The sequence below is a fragment of the Coturnix japonica genome, chromosome 11 (genome assembly GCF_054131305.1).
Source record: "Coturnix japonica strain WE chromosome 11, WE-NBRP24, whole genome shotgun sequence".
NCBI lineage: Eukaryota > Metazoa > Chordata > Aves > Galliformes > Phasianidae > Coturnix > Coturnix japonica.
In genome coordinates, this window is record NC_140673.1 from 13,990,071 (window position 1) to 14,011,183 (window position 21,113).

The following is a 21,113-nucleotide window of genomic DNA, read 5'->3' on the forward strand; positions in this document are numbered from 1 at the left end:
TACACAAAGTGGCAGACAGTAGATGGAGCTCAAGCATACGTAGACTTGTTTTTGGTAGGATCAATAGCAGTGTCTGGTAGCTTCTTAATAAATGGCTATAAGAAAAACTGTGCCTATTGCCAGATGTCTGTGAGGTTAGAGGGTTTTAGTTATAAAAGAGCAGATTTTTTTAAAAGTATTTAGATGTCCTAAAGTTCGCATTAGGACCCAGCAGGGAGCTCTTAAGAAGGCTGGATGCCTATTTTTGCAGTTTCTAATCTATATTTTTAGGTGACTCCAATCACCAAAAGTTTATTTGAACACAAAATAAATGGAATCTCTGTTTTCTTACTGTTCCTGTACAATAACTACAGAGTATTTTCTGACTTTTCCTCACGGAACTGCTACAGGAAAGGAAGGAGTTTGGCTGACCTTTCCCATACCGCACCCCTACAAAGCAAACAAGTGTAATGGCAGCTACAGCTGTATCTTTTGATTTATCATCAGGAGCTGCACCAACAGGAGCTTGCAGGAAGTGGAATTAGCATATGAAGGAGTCAGTTCTAGTAAGAAGTGACACAGGAATGGTATGATATGACCTAGGTAGTGGGACGTTATGTGCCCACTGATAGTTGAGTCAAGGACAGATAAAAGTAAGCAGCATTTTCAATGTTGTCATCCCCTTTTCTCCATGTGTTTTACTATAGCTGTAGAGAAAAAGACATACATATAAAAAGAATAATGTTCCAAACTTAAAGTTTAAATGCTTTGATTTTTTTTTTTCTTTCTGATTTTATTCCTGTTGTACTTTTTTACAACCTTACAGGTGCCATTCTGTGGCAGTAGACAGTCACAACCCAGGTTAGACTGTGCTTATATGCTGTGCGATCAAGAGGTTCTGCACCCTCTGTGGTGTTATTAGTCCAGTAACAGTGAACAGCGTGCTCTGGATTGCCTAGGTGCTATAACAGATTTAGGCTGTTGACCCTTGTACAGTACATTGGGTCTTCTGTGGTTTATGGTTAGCTTTCTGGGTGTATTGTTTACTTTCACTTAGTGGAAAGAAATCTACCTGATAGCAGCTCCGTGATAGCCATCAGAGCAAGAATTATACCATCACCCAGGGGTTTCTTCTGTACTCTGTGATTTCTTCCACTAGTCTTGATTTCATAGTGCTGTATCACAGTGTCATACAAAGGTTCGGTTCTGACTGGTTCCTAAGAATACATCGTTTGTTCTTTGAACTGTAGGTGCAGAGCATATGTTAACCTGAATTAATAAAAAAGGATTAAAATGTTGTTATATTAAAAAAGAATAGATGCACTATCTAAATATCCAAATAAAGCACTCTATTTCCTGTCAGCAATACTGCTGATTAGAAAATAAATGTCAGCAGCTGCTCTCTGAAATTCTGCAGTGTTATTTTTAAGGGTAAATATCTTTGTTTCTCTAATTCTGATGACATACATACTTCTTGATTCTTATTCCATTACAGACAGGAAATGGAGAACTGGCAGTTGTGATCTGTAATTTATGCAGTACTGTTCATGTTGAGCTGTGATTGTAAAACCTTTTTTTTTTTTTAATGGTGCTTAATAATAAGCCTTTCAAATGAAGAATAGACATGTGCACATTAAGCCAAATACACTCTTCCAATTGAGCTGTGTGCTGAAGTAAAGAGATTGTACCTGCAGTTTAGGGTGTTTGGTGAAGATGCCATCATTCAGTCTCTATGCTGTTGGTATGGAAAAGACTAAAGAAGGAATCCATCTCCGGTTGAAACTATTTGGGTAGATGATTCATAAGCAAAAAACTTAATTCTGTACCTCCCTTGTATTTTCATATGTTGCTTCAGGTGAAACAACCGTGTCAGGAATTGTATCATTCAAACTAGACCATTAAAACAATACCAGGAAGTTTCCCTGGGTAAATGAGTGACACACAAAGCTGCAAAACTGTCAGGTCTCCGTAAGACATGAATGTATGTGTAAAGTTACTGAGGCCTGGGGAAATACGTGTGCATTAGCCAATGAACCGCAACAACAGCTGATTGGATTTGTAGTCTAGAGCTTGGTAAGGGAGGGAAGCACAAGTACATAAAGTGTGCTGCATCTTCCCTATTGTCACTAGTACCATACTGTGCCCTTATGGGGATTTGGATGTTTTCTTTTTGCCTTTCAGTGAAGTGTTTAATGCTGAATTTTCTTAGATCTCCTGCTCCAGCCCTCAGTTCTTGGGAAAGTCTCACACTGGAATTTAGACAAAGGTTCTCAGTCGTATGTGTGTGCATTGCTTGGTCATAAGAATATTTTGTCCTTTTCCCCCACTGCCTTAAAGAGCTTTTCTCCTTTTCTAAACTTACTTTCAATGCTTTTTGGAATAAGTGTCTCACTTGATTTTTGCATTGCTAAACCAGTTGGTTTCTGTTACCAAAATAGCTTAATTATCCTCATAGCCCTTCTTGTCACCTGGTATAGTTTAAAATTCTTGTTATGGTAATTTCTGTTCAAGATATACCAAATGAAACCTTAGTGTACCGTGCTCTTTTCTTTGCACAGTGCTTCTGCTTAGTTTATGTACCAAGTCCCGTTGCTTGATTTGAACACTGAGGATGTTTCACCTCATTCAGATGTTCAGTGTGGGAGGGAGGTAATCTATTATTAGGTAGGAAGTATTACTTCGCAAGCATTATCTGAGGGCATCTGTGAACATTTAATATATACATCCTACTAATTATGGAATATATTGCAGACATAAAAGGACAAGTAACTCTTCCTTATAAACAGTCCTTGGAGCTAACTCATAATTTGAGATCTGAATTATCTGCAACTTCTGGACTTCTTAGTACCATCAAAGCTAAAAATCTCTTCAAGGTCTGTCATTTTTTTTATGTGTTACATGCTTCTCTGCAGTCCTCAGTCCTGTGCATTTTGTTTTCTTTCACCAAATCTCTTAGACTGCTATGGAGGTGAGGTCTTGCCTCTAATCACTGTTACATCTAAGCAAGGTATTTGCCCTTTATAGCATTAGTTCTAGAGAAGGCATTGAGGTGTGTAGGGCAGATATTTGTTGATCAGGGATTTAGCATTCAGTGAGCTGTCCACTGACTGCATAATGTGGGGATCTGTTAACTCCTTCCCATCTTCTTGTTGTGGGGAGTTTCTGTTCTTGGGGCTTTTCACACTTCTTCTCCTTCCTTCTGTTAGTAGATGCTACCATCCAAAACAAGAAAACATCATTTTCCTAGCACATTTCATGGCAAAATGTTTTATTTGGAATTAAAATACAAACTACTCTGGCAGCAGAAACTGGAAAACATATCTCTTTTTCAAATGAAGTCACATCAGAATAAATATGCTTAACACCATTATTAAAGCAGAAGAGGTAGAGTGAGTGCAAAATTGTGAGAATCAGTGCTGTACTGACGCAATTTAACTTCCCTGATTTCTCCTGCCATCTCACTCTACTCTGTGCAGTCCTAAGGCAAATTCTCATGAATCACTGGTTGATTTTGATAGAAATTGAACTTCTTAAACTTGCTAAAATTAAGCAATGCAGAGTGTTTTTCTTGTAAATATGAACAGTCATTTTTTTACTGACCTCTATTAGCATGTTCTGTCAGTGAATTCCACAAGCTTCTTATGCATCTGGGTGAAATATTTTTCTTCAGGAATATGCAAGATAGATCCAGCTTCCTTTTTCACGTTCTAGTGACAGTGGAAAAAGTAGAGTGCAACATTTTTTAGCTACTTAAAATACTCTGAGTTGTCTTCAGACAACAGGTCACGCATTAAATTTTAACAGGAGAACTAAAACTTTTTGCAGCTTTAGAAGTTTTTCCCAGATTATGCTTGAGTAAACTACAGAGTCTGTGCAACCTGCCTAGTAGTAAGAAATCTGAGACACAGCTGAATAATTTAGTTTTCATCTGGTTGAAGAGTCTGCTGCATAAGCAGATAACACAGAAATGTGCCGATCTCATTCTCTAGACAGTTTGTGATGTAGTTGTATCCTTAGAGTCTGATACTGTGGCGTATAAATTAAACTGGAATGCAGAACGTAGGCAGGAAGATTAAAAGCATGGCATAGAAGAATCTGTTAGACAGTTTTTAGTTCTCTTTTTTTGATCTCTGTGCTGTGGAGCAGCAGATAAAATATTCTAGTTATCACAGTCTTGGTGGTAACGTCTGTGTGTGACTGTGGCGTCCAGGAAAATAGAATCACAGGCATAAAAAGGGGATTTGTTTGTTGTAAATTTTTACTTGTCAGACCTGAGGTTTTTAAGTTGCATCTTTTCTTTCTCTTGCAACCTGCACTATTCCATGGGGCTATCATCAAGCTAGAACTACCTAGTGATAGTTTAAATGCCGGTAGTACCTTGGTTACACCCCTAACACTGACCATGTTTTTTTTTGGTTTTTTTTTTTGTTTGTTTGTTTTTTTTTTTTTTTGCAATGACTGATCATCAAAAGCTTCCTAATTAAAAATCAAGAGATTCATAATTTCCCTCCAAGCATGTAAATCTTATTCACATGTGTTAAGCAACAATTATCAAGCACTGATGAACTGCTTTTCATCTTTGGCTTTCTCTTCAATATATTGGGAGATATTATTGATGATGCAGATAGAAAATGCTGCATGACTGGGCTGGAGCAATTGTTTAAACTCTTATCAGTGCAGGTGGACAGTTGGGTACTGTATCTTGTCAGAAGAAGTTTGTCTTGAGCTGGTGGCTTATATACAGCTCTGACTCAGGGGATACCAAGATAGAGGAGCTAGGATTTCACTGGTGAGTGGAGCAGATCACATGAGGATTCTGGCATACTCTATATGGCATACTGGAAGCAAGGATGCCAGTGGTTGCTGCATTGATAGTATCAGCTTCAGCTGTGGAAAGTGTCCTTGTCTGATATGTGAGTAGAGGGGTGTGTCAGCTGTGGCAGGCACAGTGGTCATACTGAAAAGCTTGTTAAATCTCTGAAACTTGCAGTAGTGACCGTTCATCTTCAGTCTTGAGGACATACAAACAGAAGAACTGAACATGCCGAAAGATTATAACGTTTTTCAAATGCTGATTGCAGCACTTTGCTGCTTTTATCATCGTAAATCTATTATCAGAGTCAAGGTAGGTGTCCTTTTTCAATAATAGCAAATGAACAAAGTGTTCATCGGTAATGCTCTTGGTTTCTGCTCAGAAGGGTTTGTTTTCATATGATGGATTGATACATTGTGTTTCTGTTCTAAAGAATATCTTTATAACACACCAGTGTCTCAGGGAGAAAGCAACTTTCAGGTTTATGAGCCTTAAGCTGCCTGTCTTTGTGTCAAGGCAGAAAGTTTAAAAAAAAAAGGTGCTGGTTTTGGACTCGCTGAGAAGAATTTTAGCAAAGTTTCAAGCTTTCAAAATATAGATCAAACCATTTGGTTTTCTAACTTTGTCACTTGCTTAATGAAAGTATATACAGTGTTGCTCAGAAGCTCAGTTTTTAAAAACACATTAGACAATGTAGTACTTTAGTACTTAGTTCTTGTATTTTGGAACTTTTTAAATTACAAAGCTCAGGAAATGTCCTTTTTGCAAAGAACAAGCCTTCGTATGCATTTAGAGCCATACTTTTAGAAGGGGTAATTGAACTGTGATTGAGTAAGTTATCCAATCACTTTTGGGGATCTGTGAACTGCACCTGAACTTTAAAATCTTTTTATTTAAGTTTTATGCTTAAATTATTCTTTGAATATTTGGTGTCAGCTACACCAGTCACTGTCTAATGTATATAGTTTTTCTGGCACACCTGCAACAAGGATGTGAAGGTTGCTATCTTGTAGCATGTAGACTTTCATATTTTGATACGGGAGCTTAAATTTGGGAACAACCATTGTTCACCTCTCTTGTCCCTAATGGTTCAGCCTTTACATTCTGAAAGTGGGTTGTGGGGCTCAGTCTTCTGGGCATGCTGGAAAACAGACTCCGGTCAGACTGTTCTCTTTCTGACTGTGACAAATGTCAGAAGCTCCCATCAGAATGGAAAGCTAAAGATACTGTCCTGTTACTTTTATCTTGATCTTCAATAGAATTTTAAATATCAGGCTTAGCATTCTATTATTCTAAAACTTGAAAAATGTACTTCATTGTTGGATGTCAGAACAGTTATAAAACTGTTGTTCTTGACCATGCATGCCCTTTGTTTAAACTTGGCATGAATTCCTAATACCTAAAATAACGGCGATGTTGTCATAGCAACTTTCCATTTGGTCTAATCCATACAGTCTCTGGAGAAACTGAAACGTTAATAGTGTTTGCTGTATGGAGAGTAAAAAATAAAACCTTTTATGAAGAAAAAAAATTACAGCTGGGCGCTTTCAAAAATAGGGTTCTATTTAAAGAGATTTGCAGTATTTAAAATAGATTTGAATGCATTTGTTCCATCATGTAGATTTAGCATTAATTGAATCCAATGAACTGCTATTCTAAGAAGTTCTGACAGTCGGAAACTGGGGTGCGTTTGTTTCAGAGAAAATGGCTGTAGGTATAGAAGCAGATGGTTGTGAAAGCAAGTAAGGTCTGTACCTTGAGGCTAAATGATGTGCATTCCATTAGGTGACAAAGTGCCTGGGACTGTATGAACAACTTGGTGTAAATCTTCTTACTTAATTTGTGGAAACAACACTTCAAGCAAAATCAGTCTGTGTAATTAGATGGGACTAATTCTTAGTTTTAATAAGAAATAATCCTGCATTTAAATACCAAATTGATCCATAAATAAAGATGTTGAATTCAACAGCTACCTCTGAATTCAATTCCTCCCATTCAGTGTATTATCTAACTTAATTGCAAACGATATGATTCTGATCTCCAGGGAGCCTCATGCCCTCAAGCACGGGAAGGTTCAGCACTTGAGGACTTGCTTTTTGCTGTACTTACTTTTAGCATGTTAAATTAGGATCTTAGGATTAGGAAAAAAGTTTGCTTTGTTTTCTTTACGTTAACAGAAAACACAAAGAGAAGATCTGAACTTGGATCAACCTATTCTTCAATCATGATCTGTCAGTACCTTTTAAAGTCCCACTTGGTTCTAAAAGCTGTTCAGAGTAAAGGTCATGTTTTGTGCTTGAGGAAAAGGCACAGAGTATTTGTTGGTGAAGGAGAATTGTGAAGAGAGAATGATGAATTGTGATTTTATTGTTCCTTTATTTTTGCCTTTTTTGGGAGATAACAATTAAGGATAAATCAGTGGTAAAATAGTGTTTTTAAAAGTGAAAGATGGTTATTTCTTTGTTTCAGTTTTAGCTGGTATAGTCACAATGACTGGCAAGACAGACCTTGACATTCAAGTATTTTCATTCTTAATTCTTGACTATGATTCATCCTCAGCTGAAGCTGTGCTAAAGGGGAAAGCCACTCGATCTGTCAGAGCTGCCAAGTTTTAAAACTTCCAACATGCTGATTTATCTCACTACTGACTAATGTACTAATGCTATGAATGTGGCATGGATCAGAAGCCTTTTATAAGCAGCTACTTATTCCAAGTGCCATCTTCTATCTTGGGGGAACTGCAAACACTTTTTATACATAGTAGTTCTTAATATTTCTTCAGTATTTGATTATCTAAATCTGTTTTCACTGGCATCCTTGGGTTTCATGTATCCACTTCCAGCTTGTATGCGGAGGCAGTTGGACGTGATAACATGGGTTTACAAGTCATCTGTATGGATCTGCCTGTTGGCATTAGATTTGTTGATGTTGAAGGGGGGCCAAATGGGAAAGGTCAACTTAGCAAAATTGTGTGACATTTTGCGTAGCTCACTGGACTTTGATACTTTGCTGTATTGATGCAGAGTTTGACTTCTTAAAGTCTTACCCTGTCATCTTCTTCACATCCCCATGTTATAATTTTACACAATTGAACATTTGTTTTAACTGTAGTATGCTTTCTTTCATATATGTGTGGACAGTATGAAGTCCACTGTTGCTCTATGAGGGATTCCTCTTCACTGCTATGGGGACATTCTCCAGTGGGTTTCATCTGACTTCTTGTTAATATGTTTTGTTTAGTTTTTTTCAGATTAAAACAAAAAAGTTAACCAACTTCTAAATTCTTTAGGTTTGGTAGTCAAAGTCCCTGAGATTGCTGAGTGAGATTAGGATTTGACTAACCCTAACATCAGGATTTCTCAGGAGTCATGTTTCAGAAATGAAGGTTTCCTCCTAGCTCTGAATGTGGGCAACTAGAAAATTAAGGAATTCTTGTCTGTGTGGAATTTTTCCATTGCCTTCTGCTGACATTAGACTGAACTTGGTATGAAAAGCCTTTTTTATTTCTTCCTTTCAAACACATATCTCCTGTACAGGCAGTCTGATCAATATCACAGGAGTCCATGGCTAGGGACTTAAGGGGTCTCTATATCAGTGATGTAGATTTTAATTCAGATCTGGACTTGGATGTGTTTGTTTTTTGTGTGATCAAGTTGATTAAGGTGTGCTCTCCAGTGGTTTGGAAATAGAAGGGTTTCATTAATTTTTCTCAATTTTCCTCTAGTTTTACCTTTTACAATATAACAAAGGGAGAAGGTTGTAGTTCAGGTTTCATGTGCATATAAATGAAAATAGTAATCCTATTCTATTTGTCCCTAATAATTATCTCCCCCCCCACCAACCCATTAAGCTCCCCCCCCCCCCCCTTTTTTTTTTCCTCCCTTGAAATCTTCAAAGCAACAAAAAATCAGGTGGTTCTGAGGCTGCCTGACGGGCTGATTTATGTACCAGCTGGCAGAGCTCTGCAAAGCACCAGGAAATAATTGAGTTTGGATGAAAATGAAGCTGCCTTTGGTCAGGTACCTGTTACAGTCCCTGGCTGCACTTAAAGTATGTAAAAATAATTTTTTGCCAGCAGGGTAGAAGGAGAGATATGAAATTTCTCCTTATCAGAAATGGAGTAGATGATAGAGCCTGACAGATTATGGACCACTTTAAAATTCCATCTAAAATGCAGAAGTCCTTCCCTTCATAATTTAAACAACTTAAAACTAAGAATAATAAAACAAAACTTGATCAGCTTGAAGGAGAAATTTTGATTATTGCTATCTGTATAGGCAGCCCTCTAATTTGGTTATGTATGCATGATTGGGATAGAAACTGAGGTAAGCCAGGAAAGCTAGGATGCATGAGATAGAGCTTCAGGGATATTTGTAGATTCTTCTCTCAGCTATTTCGATAGGCTGTTGGTACGTGTACTTCACTGGAGCTGATGCCACTATGAACTGCAGAAAGAATCCAAAGCGACTATCAAACAGAAATAACTATGGGACTCTTATTTAATTACTGCCAGACTCAGTAGACTATTCAGCACAATTAAAAATTATTCTAATCTAGTGTGATTAATTCAGCTGAAATGATTGAAATGAGCTTGGTAGAACAAGTTTCCTTTGGAGAGTGCTGTAGCTTCAAACAAAAATAACATCTTAGGTGCATGAACAGCAGATTATTGTGAGAAGTGTCCATTAAAATGTGTTGACAAGTTCCTTAGGAACGACGTGTAATGGCAAGTCAAGTCCTTTTTAAATTTATATGCAACAAGTTTATATTTTGGCAATTGGTTTGACCTCCTTGAGATTTGTTATGTCCCAGTCTGCAGTACACAGGGCTTATGTTTGCCTAAAAAATGTGAAATCTAATGTAATACAAGAGTAGCTTGTTAAACTAAAAGCAGGCTACAGATGTAGTGGCCTTGAAGCAGAAATCTTTAGTAAAATGTAATCAACTGGTGTGGCTTGTATTAAAAACGCTAAAATAATTGGACTGACTAGCTTTGTTTTCTTTTTTTTTAAAGGAAATGTCCTTTTAACCACTAGGTGAAGTTCTAGGTTTGTTTGCTGCTTTTGAAATTCATGTGTAAATGTGACTTGGATTAGCCCGTGTTGGTTTTGTTTGTTTTTTAAGATAATTCATGTCAGCAGCGTGGATGACATTAGTTGATATGTGAAGATCTGCAGCCCTTTCTGTTGGCTAAGATTCTAGTTCTCCTCAGCAAATTGTTACTGCATTTGTGTGCTGTAGTCTGTTTCATCTATAATAGCTTTGCCTACCACTGAGAAAGAGTGAGATGCTTTTAGAATTAATAACAATTTGCCATAGCAGTCTGGTTTTCTTTTTAGTATCTGCAGTCCAGTTACTCAGTAAAAAAAATACCTTTCAGGAATGTTTCTGAGGTATGCACAGCTCCCCTCAAAGCAGTTGTCTTTTTCAGAAAGTCAACAAAATATGCAGCTGTGAATATAAAATATGCGTATACCATTGCAACTGAATCCTGTTTAGATCAGAGAGGGGGCTCTGAAAGCTCTCTAGGCTCCTCCTGGTGCAGTCATGGGAAATGTGGTGGCTTGGGTGCTCTGGAAAATTCTACTCTTCATTTGTGTGCCCTACCTTTGCCGCCTCAGCCCATGTGAATGTTATAATACTATCTATAATTTTGTCAGATGTGGCACTGAAATAACTAGCTGTTAATTTTAGATTCAGTGCTGGTCAGCTTTAAATGCACAGCCAGCTATTTGAGTTGGGAAATCAAAGGTGGCAAGCATGTCCCACAGGTCATTTCAGCTATCTTAGCCTTACAGCTCAGTGAGTCTTTCAGTGGAAGGGGAATTGTTGACCTGACTTGACTACATGTTGATACTTGGATTCACTTTTAGATTTGAGACCTCACCACAGCCTCTTGTGTGACTTCCTGTGCTCCATACCTTCATCTATTCATACTGGGCATGTTTTTATGTGAAAGTCCATAAGTCCATGCAGGGAAGATGGCCTTTGTGGTGTGGATTGTCCCTGTACAGCTTTTCTTCTGAAAAGACTTGCAAGGAATTGGTGAAAGGCCTCAACTTTGTAAGAGTGTAAAGGGTTAAAAATGGTTGTCAAATTTGAACCACCTTTGTATGGATAAATATAACTCAGTTGCAGTTCACAGAAGTAAAACTGATGAGAAGTGATTCTTTACCAGGATGTTCTTGTCTGTTTTCTTCATCCTTAAGCAACTGTTCTCACTTGTGCTCATCTTAGTAAATAAATATAAGCCATAATTTTATCTGAGAAGAGCAGAGAGAAGTAGAGAATTTGTTTCAGAATTTCTCAGGCCTCTCAGCATGTTTAAATAAGTCTTGGCAGCAGGTTGTCTCTTCTGGCATTATTCCCCCTGAAATCCTCTGTCTAGTGATCTGCTGTAATTCATTCTACTAGAAATTGCAGGGAGGATTGCTGAGAGAAGTGCTAAGTGTATGGCACCTGCTCGCACAGCTAGGAGCCGTGAATATTTAAAGATGAATTTACTATAGAAAGCAATGTTCATGAAAATGACAAGACTGGTGTGTGGCCAACAGCTTTCTCACTTATTTTTATAGTAATGCTTGCACTGCATATTTACATCAGTGTGTCAGAGAAGGGAACCTTTAAGTTTTGGCTCATATCCAGAGCCAAAGAAAAAAGAAAGAAAGTAATGCCTTGGGGAATATGTTTCATTTTAATCTACTTCACTGCTGGAGGCCTATGTTGCTCTCTTTAAAGTTATCTTATTATTATTATTATTATTACTTTCCTTCAAGGGGAAGTGTACTCTGATTCTTTAATCAAATAGCAGCAGGTTACCTGCTGGTTTGAGCCTTTTACCTGGTTCGAATCTTTTTCTGCTGAATTTTTTAGGCTTTTGAAGCTCCCAGTGTGCCATGGCAGCCAAGATGGCAAACTGTATTTTGGGGTGCATTAGACAGCATAGCCAAAAGGTGATTCTCCAGCTTTACTTATCGTTGGTGAATGGAGCTCTGGGCTCCATCGTGTAGAAAGGTACTGGAATTCATCTGGCTGATAAAAGGGCTGGAAGGCATGTCCAGCCGGGGTTGTCTGGTCTGGAGGAGCCTGAGAGGTGACCTCATTTCTGTGAGCAACTTCATGAGAAGGGAGGTGTAGGGCTCTGCTCCCTGGGAACCAACATAGCGCACAAGGTAACAGCACAGAGCTGCACAACGGGAGGTTCAGACTGGACATTAGGAAACATTTCTTTACTATAGGAGTGGTCAGATACTGGAACAGGCTTCCTAGAGAGGTGATTGGTGCCCTGATCCTGGCAGCATTTGAGGCATTTGGATAATGGCCTCAATAACATGCTTTAAGTTTTAGTTCGCCCTGAAGTGGCCGGGCAGTTGGGCTTGAAAGTCACCTCTGAGCAGCCTTTCCTTTATAATTCTCACCAGCAGCATTAAAGATGGCCTGGAGTCCATCTTTAGAACTGTAAGAAGAAGTCCAACAAAATTTCCTCTGCTAAATGCTTACAAATACTTGAAATATTGCTAGAGAAAATGCTGCACCTTGTGTTATTATTATAACACTCTTAATAGTTTATAGGAAGGACTAACAAGTCCTGATGGGATTGTTCCAGCATGGAAACTGTCCTCCAAGAAGAAATGATAGACATTTTCCAGGAACATCTTACAGTCGTTGTTTCTTGGTGTTAGAAGCATCTTGTGTTTTCTGGGCCAAGGGGCAACAAGCATGCTTTCCCTCAAGAAGGAAGAAAAGTAGATGTACAGATTCAGTGTCCCTTATAAGTAAGCGCTTTAAGGATAGGCATTTAATTTGGTAGAGTCAGCTTATGTTTAGTGCAACAGAAGTATTGAGTATGGAATGTTTTTAATTGGATGGGCCAAAGGGATTAGATAAAACCCCAACAACTACAGTAACACCACAAGAATACCCAAAGAATCCAAATTTAGGATGGAACATGAAAGAGGAGGGAAAATATTGGAGCAAGATATGTGGGTCCAGCTTTACTTTATGGGGTAGCTAAAATTTTTACTAGGAAGAGGAAGTAAGAGAAGTGTTCTTGCGGGTGTGGTACTATTGGTTTGGTGGAGAGAAAGAATGCCCCTGTGCAGTGAATGACAATCAGATGTTCACTAAACACTGGATCTTTCAAAATACAGCAAGAGATGGAAGGCAGGTGAGCCTGCTCAAAGCAGCACCTGCATTCCAGTGGTTAGTGCAGATCATGTGATGGAAGTTATTACCCAGGTAAAATGTTAATGACTAAACTTGGCACAGTTAAAGCTTTTAATCTTTTATTGCAGTTTTCTAAGGAGCGGCAGGTTATGGACAACAGCCCGGAAAAGCTGAAGAAAGAGCTAGAGGAGGAACTGCAGCTAAGCAGTGACGATTTGCGTAGCCATGCCTGGTACCACGGACGTATTCCTCGGCAGGTATGTTATTCCTTATCATTTTGATACCAACAGTGTATTGAGCTTTCATAGGCAAAATTGTGCTGAAGTATTACACGTACCTGTAATATCTGCATTGATTTAGCAGAAACATAATGCTTTTTACTGCAAAAGTTGCATTTATCATGGCTTGGTGCAAAATGAAGCTGAGAAAGAATTCAGGGAAGGCCCCGGTGGAAATTATAAGTATTTCAGGATTTTTTTCGCACAAATTGAGTTTAAAACGTCCTGTCCGAACAGTGTCTGCACATATTGTTCAGACGATACTTTGAGTATACTGAACTAAAGTTTAAATGTTCTTTGTTTTCTTTCTTGTGCATTGATTTTGGGGAGGAAAAAAGCACAAAGGCTCTTCAATAACTTTATTCTGGTCATTATGACTGTAGTTAGAAATGCATTAAAACAGCCGTTGTGTTGGAGCTCAGCTTCCAGGAGTGCCTGGAGCTCCCCCTGCGGGTCTCCCCTCAGTGCACCCGGTTCTCAGCGGAGCCACCAGCTGCCTGCTGCCCCATCAGTAAGGAGAGCAGACATAGCAGCCACGTTTGTGACTTCATGTTCATAGTTTAGGACATGGAAAAAACTAATTTAATACAGCAAAACGGGATTTTTGTGACTCCTTCCTAGTTCTATGCAGTGTTCACGAAGAATAACAAATTAAATCTTCTGTCACTTCAGGTAATACTGAAAGCACAATTTCTGGGGTCTTGTAGTAATGATTTCTGAATGTTTTTGTGATTGTATATTCAGATCCTTTAACTAAAAAATAAAGAGACATTGATTTTCTTTCATGTTTTGCTTTCTAGTAGCAAACTTGAAGAAATTCATACATGCAAATTGTACACGTTCTTCTGGTTGCTGGGTGTTTTCCAAGAAGCCCCTCCAGATCTTTGCTGTGGGATTGTAGAATTGGAGATAGGCTTTTTCTACCATGCTATGTGCTTTGCTTTATGTTTTCTGACTTTGTCCTGCTAGAGTAGCCAAAGTCAGTTGTATGTTTAAGGATATTGTGTAGTTTGGTGGTATTTGGTATTTAAGTATTTGCTCCCTGATTCTAACAGTATTTTTTGTGTAATCTTTTTCCGTACAGGTGGCAGAAGAGCTGGTTCAGAGGGATGGAGATTTTCTGATTAGGGATTCTCTTTCCTGTCCTGGGAACTTCGTTCTTACCTGTCAGTGGAAGAATACCCCTCAGCACTTTAAAATCAACAGAACAGTTGTAAGATTAAGTGAAGCCTATTGCCGTGTTCAATATCAGTTTGAACTTGAAAGTTTTGACAGTATCCCCGGCTTAGTTAGGTACTATGTTGGGAATCGCACACCAATATCAAAACAGAGTGGAGCAATTATTTTTCAGCCTATCAACAGGACTGTGCCTCTCAGGTGTCTGGAAGAAAAGTACGGTGTAACTTCAGACCGACAAAAAGAGCAAAGCATCTCCAAAGGAAAAACAGAAACTACAAAAAGACTGAGTCTTGGTGTATCCAGCATGCAGTCCCAGGAGCAGAGCATACCTAGAGGAAATCTTTTGAGGTACTTTAATTTTACTGTTCCCAAAGGGTGAAATGAGGTATCTCCATCAGCTCCTACTGTGGGTGGGGGATAACAGATACTAATTGCAGTGTCCAGATCAATGTTGTATTAAGAACTCTCAATATTCAAAAGTGCTCCTAAATGCTGAAGCTCACATATATTATAACTCATTTAATTGCTGTCATGCTAGCATGAAGTATCTTTTAATCATAAAAGCTGCCTGAGTAGAAAGCTAATGATCCTTGCTCTAGTTACAATGTGTTCTTTGTTAGGTATATGTGTTAAGATTATGGAGTATATTTGTTTTTGCTTGGATTTTTGTCTACCCTAGAAACAAAGAAAAAAGTGGTAGCCAGCCAGCTAGTCTGGACCACGTTCTGGACAAGAGATTCCCTCTTAAGACTCACCAGTCGGAGAGCTATCTGCTGATAGGTATGTTTTGTCATTATACATTTTGCATGTAGAAGCAGAGAGTGCCTAATTATCTGTTATGCTTCAGACAAAAGTGAGACTGCTCAGTGTTCTGAGCACTGTGTATACAGTTACCACTACTGTAATAATACACTGCTTGCACTGTAAGTACAGTCATTGGAATAGGTCCTTTAGTTCCCACTGATGCATCTGTTGTGATCTGCACAAATTCTAGTGCTTGTCTTCTGAGGCTGCCAGTCATTTTTGAATATGATAACTTACAATTTAAACTGCTCATTGGGGGAATGCTACGTGAGACAAAAAAGATACTAAGTACTTTGTATGGTGTGAATGTATTTTGATAGAAAGGATGTACTTCTGTGTTTAATAGTAGGATGAATTGAGAGTCAACTGGAAACAAGCAGTAACAATGCTTTGCTGTAGGTAGCAGCAAATGCACTGAGACCTGCCAATTAGGAATCACAGAATTGTCAAGGTTGGAAAAGACCTAGAAGATCATCCAGTCCAACCATTACCAGTACTTCCCAGCTAAATCATATCCCCCAGCACAACATCCAAACATTTATTGAACACTCCCATGGACGGTGACTCCACCACCTCCCTGGGCAGTGCATTCAATGCCTGACTACCCTTTCCGAGAAGTAAAATTTCCTAATGTCCAGCCTGAATCTCCCCTGGCGCAGCTTGGAACCATTCCCTCTAGTTCTATCACTGTCTACATGAGAGAAAAGGCCGACCCCCAGCTCACTACAACCTCCCTTCAGGTAGTTATAGAGAGCAATAAGGTCTCCCCTGAGCCTCCTCTTCTCCAGGCTGAACAATCCCAGCTCCCTCAGCCTCTCCTCGTAAGGCCTGTGCTCCAGACCCCTCACCAGCTTTGTAGCCCTCCTCTGAACACGTTCCAGGGCCTCAATGTCTTTCTTGCAGTGAGGGGCCCAAAACTGAACACAGTACTCGAGGTGCAGCCACACCAATGCCGAATACAGGGGGACAATTACCTCCCTGTTCCTGCTAGTAGCACTGTTTTTGATGCAAGCCAGGATGCCGTTGGCCTTCTTGGCCACCCGGGCACACTGCTGGCTCATGTTCAGCCGAGCATCAATCAGTACCCCTAGGTCCGTTTCCTCCACACAATCCTCCAGCCACTCTGCCCCAAGCCTGTAGCGCTGCCTGGGGTTGTTGTGGCCAAAGTGCAGAACCCGGCATTTGGTCTTGTTGAACCTCATCCCATTGGCTTTGGCCCAGCTCTCCAGCCAGTCCAGATCCCTCTGCAGGGCCTTGCTACCCCCAGGCAGATCCACACTCCCTGCCAACTTGGTGTCATCCACGAACTTACTGAGGGTGCACTCAATGCCCTCATCCAAGTCATCGATAAAGATGTTGAAGAGGACAGGCCCCAGCACCGACCCCTGGGGAACACCACTCATGACCGGTCACCAGCTGGATTTAACTCCATTCACCACCACTCTCTGAGCCTGACCCTCCAGCCAGCTCCTTACCCAGCCAAGAGTGCACCCATCCAATCCACGGGCTGCCAGCTTCTGCATGAGAATACTGTGGGAGACAGTGTCAAAGGCTTTGCTGAAGTCTCGGTAGACCACATCAACAGCCTTTCCCTCATCCAGTAGATGGGTCACTAGATCATAAAAGGAGATCAGGTTGGTCAAACAGGACCTGTCCTTCATGAACCCTTGTTGGCTAGGCCTGATCCCCCAGCCATTCTGCACATGCCGCATGATATCCCTCAAGATAATCTGTTCCATATCCTTCCCCGGCACCGAGGTCAGGCTAACAGGCCTGTAGTTCCCCAGATCCTTCCAACCTTTCTTGTAAATGGGAGTCACGTTGGCAAGCCTCCAGTCTTGTGGGACCTCACCAGTCAACAAGGAGCACTGATAGATGATGGAAAGCGGCTCGGCTATTACCTCCACCAAATGTCTGATATTGGATGTTGAGTTTTCCATATGCAATGAATATAGGATGACACATGAATATTCAGCACAGAAATGGATGGTTGCATTTCTCCAGCTCTTCAAACCAGCTACTATTCAACAAATAAAGTTAGCATCCCTGAAATTCCTTCCTTCTATACCTTACCGTGTGCTTGGGCTTGACTTTGGAAAGCTTTTCTTTCATCTCAAACTTATCATTCTCAGAAATGACTCATCTGTTATGTGATGTGGCTGGAAGTTTCTGTTTTTGTAGCATAGATCAGGTTACAAAGAAACCTCCTATTCCAAGCCATGGAGACTATCCAGCTCTGACATTACAGCCTATGTATGCAGCCGGGACTGGAGTTCTTGTCAGCATTCCCACAGAATAACACAGTGCAGCTGTTCTGTGTACTTGGGATTTGGGGAGGATCAGCAATTGAATGGAATTTGTTGGCTAGCTCAATCCTCAAAATTTAACTTCATATACATTTAAAGAGTGAATAATTTGCATGTTCAGACAATAATTTCCTCAGGAAATAGTGTTAAGAAAAGACTGTGGGATACAGGCACCAGAAATTGTGTGTTTTGGCCTTCTGAATTAACATATCTACAAAAGAGATTCTTTTTTACTTTTTTGCTTTCTTCTGCAGGTTCAAAACATTCATCTCGACTGCCTGAGGCAGATGCTGACTCCTGCCCAAGTTCACCTGCATTTAGAACAGGCAGTGAACCTTCTCTAAGCCCCACAGTTGTTCAGAAAGTCACTTATGATTCACAAGAAGGAGAAGCTCTTAGAGGATCAGACAGCCAACTCTATCCAAAGCCTCCACCTAAACCCAGCAAAGCATCCCTGCTGAAGACCACAGATTCTCCTATAGCTTCCCATAGCTCAGAAGGACACTATTGTGAGCTAAGTGTTGCCAGAGATTCTGAAGCAACAAAACAACACTTACGCCAGAAAAACAGCTATGTGGAGCATCTGACACAAAAGGAGAGGGGAGCACAATCATTCAGGAACTCTGAAACAAGTTATTTGATCCTGGATGATGACCATACAGTGAACTCTGCAGGTCCTGTAGATGTTTCAACTGAGATGGCTGAAGAAAACAATGTGTTTTCTGCACCACTTTATGAGACATCATCTAGTTTTAAACCAAATGATTTTGAATCCAAACTACTTCCTTCTGAAAACAAGCCTTTGGAAACATCGATGCTAAGAAAAATTAAGGAGCTTTTCACCAAGAATAACCCAAAGGTTATTGCACAGCATATTCTTAGAATGGACTGCAAGGTAAAAATAATAATTTATATATATATACTTCATATTGTGCAAGTATAGACTTTTTTCAAAGAATTAGATTAATGGGTAGATTTGCAGCTAGCATATTAAATGCACTGACTCACTTGGAGGAATTTTTGGGTGAATTGCTTTTGTTTATTTATTAATTATTTTGTCTATTAGAAGAACAAGAATGTCCCAAAATCCCTTTGGACTAAAGGTGTCTTCTATCAGCCTTGGCTTCAGACTCAAATTCTCAGTGTTCCATGCATCTCTTTAATCTCTTATCAGTTGCTGTGTGTTCTCTGACTCTCACTTGGTGGTGGTTGCTTCCACTTTGTGGAAATGCGGTGACTTATAAAAAACTTGGTGTAGGGGCAAGTATGTTAATTCAGAGCAAGGCAGCAGCTTTCTAGGATGCTTTCCTGGGGAGGCCTTGTCTTTTGAAGCCTTCTTCCAGTGGTAGCCTTTGTATTTTAAATCCTGTAAACTCTGGAGTGGGGCCAAGGAGGCGAAATAGCTGGTAGCGTGGGAACATGTACAATTAGTGAAGGAGGGGTTGGAGTGTCTTAAATGTTCAGATTGTTGTATATTGGAGCAGGAGCAGTAACTAGCTAGTGCTCAAAGAGAAGTCTGTATTGTTGCCTTCATCTGGTGGAGTTAAGAGCCAGTGACTGTCATTCATGGGTAACTTGTTGGATACTGTTACACTGGTAAAAGCTGTTAAGACACAACGAGACTGGCATGCTACCTGGGCCAGCAGACACACTTCGTACTGAGATCTGTTAAGGCTGAGGATCATAGGCCTTGTAGCATCAGTTTTCCTTTTAAACAACATCTGCAGTTCTACAGAGACTTGGATTTGTGGAAGGAGCACCTCTTCATTAAGTGGTGGAGTGAGTCTACCACCTGCGTGTTGGAGAGCAGTCTTGGTGAAGTAATTGTGATCTGCATGTGAGCAGGGCCTCTGGGTCATTCCTGCTTCTCCAGAAGCGAAACAAGTTTCTCTGTGGTGCTTCATATTGCACCAGTGAGGTTTGCTGCACAGATTGGTTTTATCTTTTCATAACCAAAAAAGACTGATGATATGTGTATTAGAAGTAAGAGGCAGATTGGTTTGTAAACATGTCAGTGTGTAGTCCTTCATCTAGCAGATAACCTCACGTTATATTAATTTGGTTTTGCTTGTAATTGTTGCTAATTATAACCGTTAGCTAATACCTAAAAACCAGGGGCAAATCAACAAGGGTCAGTTTTCACATACTGATTTCATTAGGCACTCAACATGGTGTCCTCCCCGAAGTCCTTGTGTCCTTCTACTGGTTAATCCTTACGAGAACCCTGTGATGTAATCTGAAGCATTCTGAGCAACATTGTCCTTTTAGAAATAAGGAAAGCCAAGCAAATGCAATCTTTAAGGCCAAACAGCAGTGCCGTGCTGATAAGCATCAGGTCAAGGGAGCACATTTCTTGGAGCTCGCATATGGGTCTCCTTCTGGAATTGGAGGGCATAGTTTGACAAGAGTGTTTTGGTCACACCTTCTATGTTTTTTTATGATGGAATCGTTGTGCAGAAAGTTTTTTTGCTGGTCTTTTGTGTGAGACAGTGGCTGTGCATGAGTGAAGCTGTTCTTGGATTACTGCATTCTACTGTCGTGCACTCCTGTTTATGTCCTAGAAGTCACCCGGAGTGCCGCTATGGGGAAGGTTTGTGGGTTTTGTAAGTAGTTTCCAAATTCATGGTCAGGTTTTTCATTTTTCAGGTGGCGAGAATACTAGAAGTTTCTGAAGAGATGAGGAGGATTATGGGAGTGAACTCCGGTCTTGAACTGATTACTTTGCCTTATGGACATCAGTTGCGCCTGGACCTCATTGAAAGGTAAATGTTCCTATTACTCCTTATTTCCAAGTTAGATGGCCCTGAAAAGGACAGAGCATTGCTACCATTGCTACTCTGTACTCAGCATCTCCTCAAAGAATGTTTTCTGAATTTGTGTGTACAGAAGAGAGTTTATCGCTTCTGTCTGCAAATGTAAACTGCTTGAGTTCATAGGGCAGCTCTGTGCTTGTAATACTGGGAGCTGGATGCTATGGAAAGCAGGATCCTAAAGCTGCTGAAAAATTTCAGCTCTTTTTTAATCTTTTAAAATCACTCCTATTAAGGAGAGTTCAGAGGACCTACATTTTAGCTGACCACATAAGTGTTTTTTTGGTGGAGAATAAGGGTAATTGCCTTTTGCAGGTGGGGAAAAGAACAAAAGAAGAACTAGCAAAGGTGGAATGTGTGTTTTTGTGGTTGTTGGTTTTATTATTATTTATCAGCAAAGCTTTCTGTAAGAACTGCCCAAGTTAAAGGGGAGTACTTCAGATCTTCTATCCTGGTCTGGCTTCTCTGGTTCAGATTTCAGTAGTTTGGTTGCTGAAATTTAGGGGGAAGGCCTGAAGATTTGAGTGCAGAAGGACAATGAGAACTGGGGCTGTTATCCACAAAGAGTTTGGTCATTCATTGCACAAGCAACATTTTATGTTCAAAACTTTAGGGATATTCAGCCAGCCAGCTAGCATGCCATAATGCATTACTGACCTCTCTCTGATTTCCAGCTATTGACAGCTCATGTCCTATTTGCAAGTGAAGTAAAACAGAAAAGCGACTCCTTTGGCTGGTTCAGGCAGTCATGCTCTGTGTGCCTGATGCTGAGTGGGAC

The 21,113-nt window shown here is 40.0% G+C and overlaps 1 protein-coding gene across 4 annotated transcripts in view; it reads left to right on the plus strand.

The window, feature by feature from the left end:
• BCAR3 (BCAR3 adaptor protein, NSP family member) overlaps window positions 1-21,113 on the plus strand; it is a 47,303-nt gene that overhangs the window by 22,836 nt on the left and 3,354 nt on the right. For all 4 annotated transcript variants that reach the window (XM_015869941.3, XM_085511289.1, XM_085511288.1 and 1 more), the window contains exons 4-8: window positions 13,087-13,215; window positions 14,321-14,763; window positions 15,095-15,195; window positions 17,780-18,420; window positions 20,172-20,287. In XM_015869941.3, coding sequence (XP_015725427.2) covers window positions 13,087-13,215; window positions 14,321-14,763; window positions 15,095-15,195; window positions 17,780-18,420; window positions 20,172-20,287 — 1,430 coding nt within the window. The remainder of the gene's footprint in view (window positions 1-13,086; window positions 13,216-14,320; window positions 14,764-15,094; window positions 15,196-17,779; window positions 18,421-20,171; window positions 20,288-21,113) is intronic.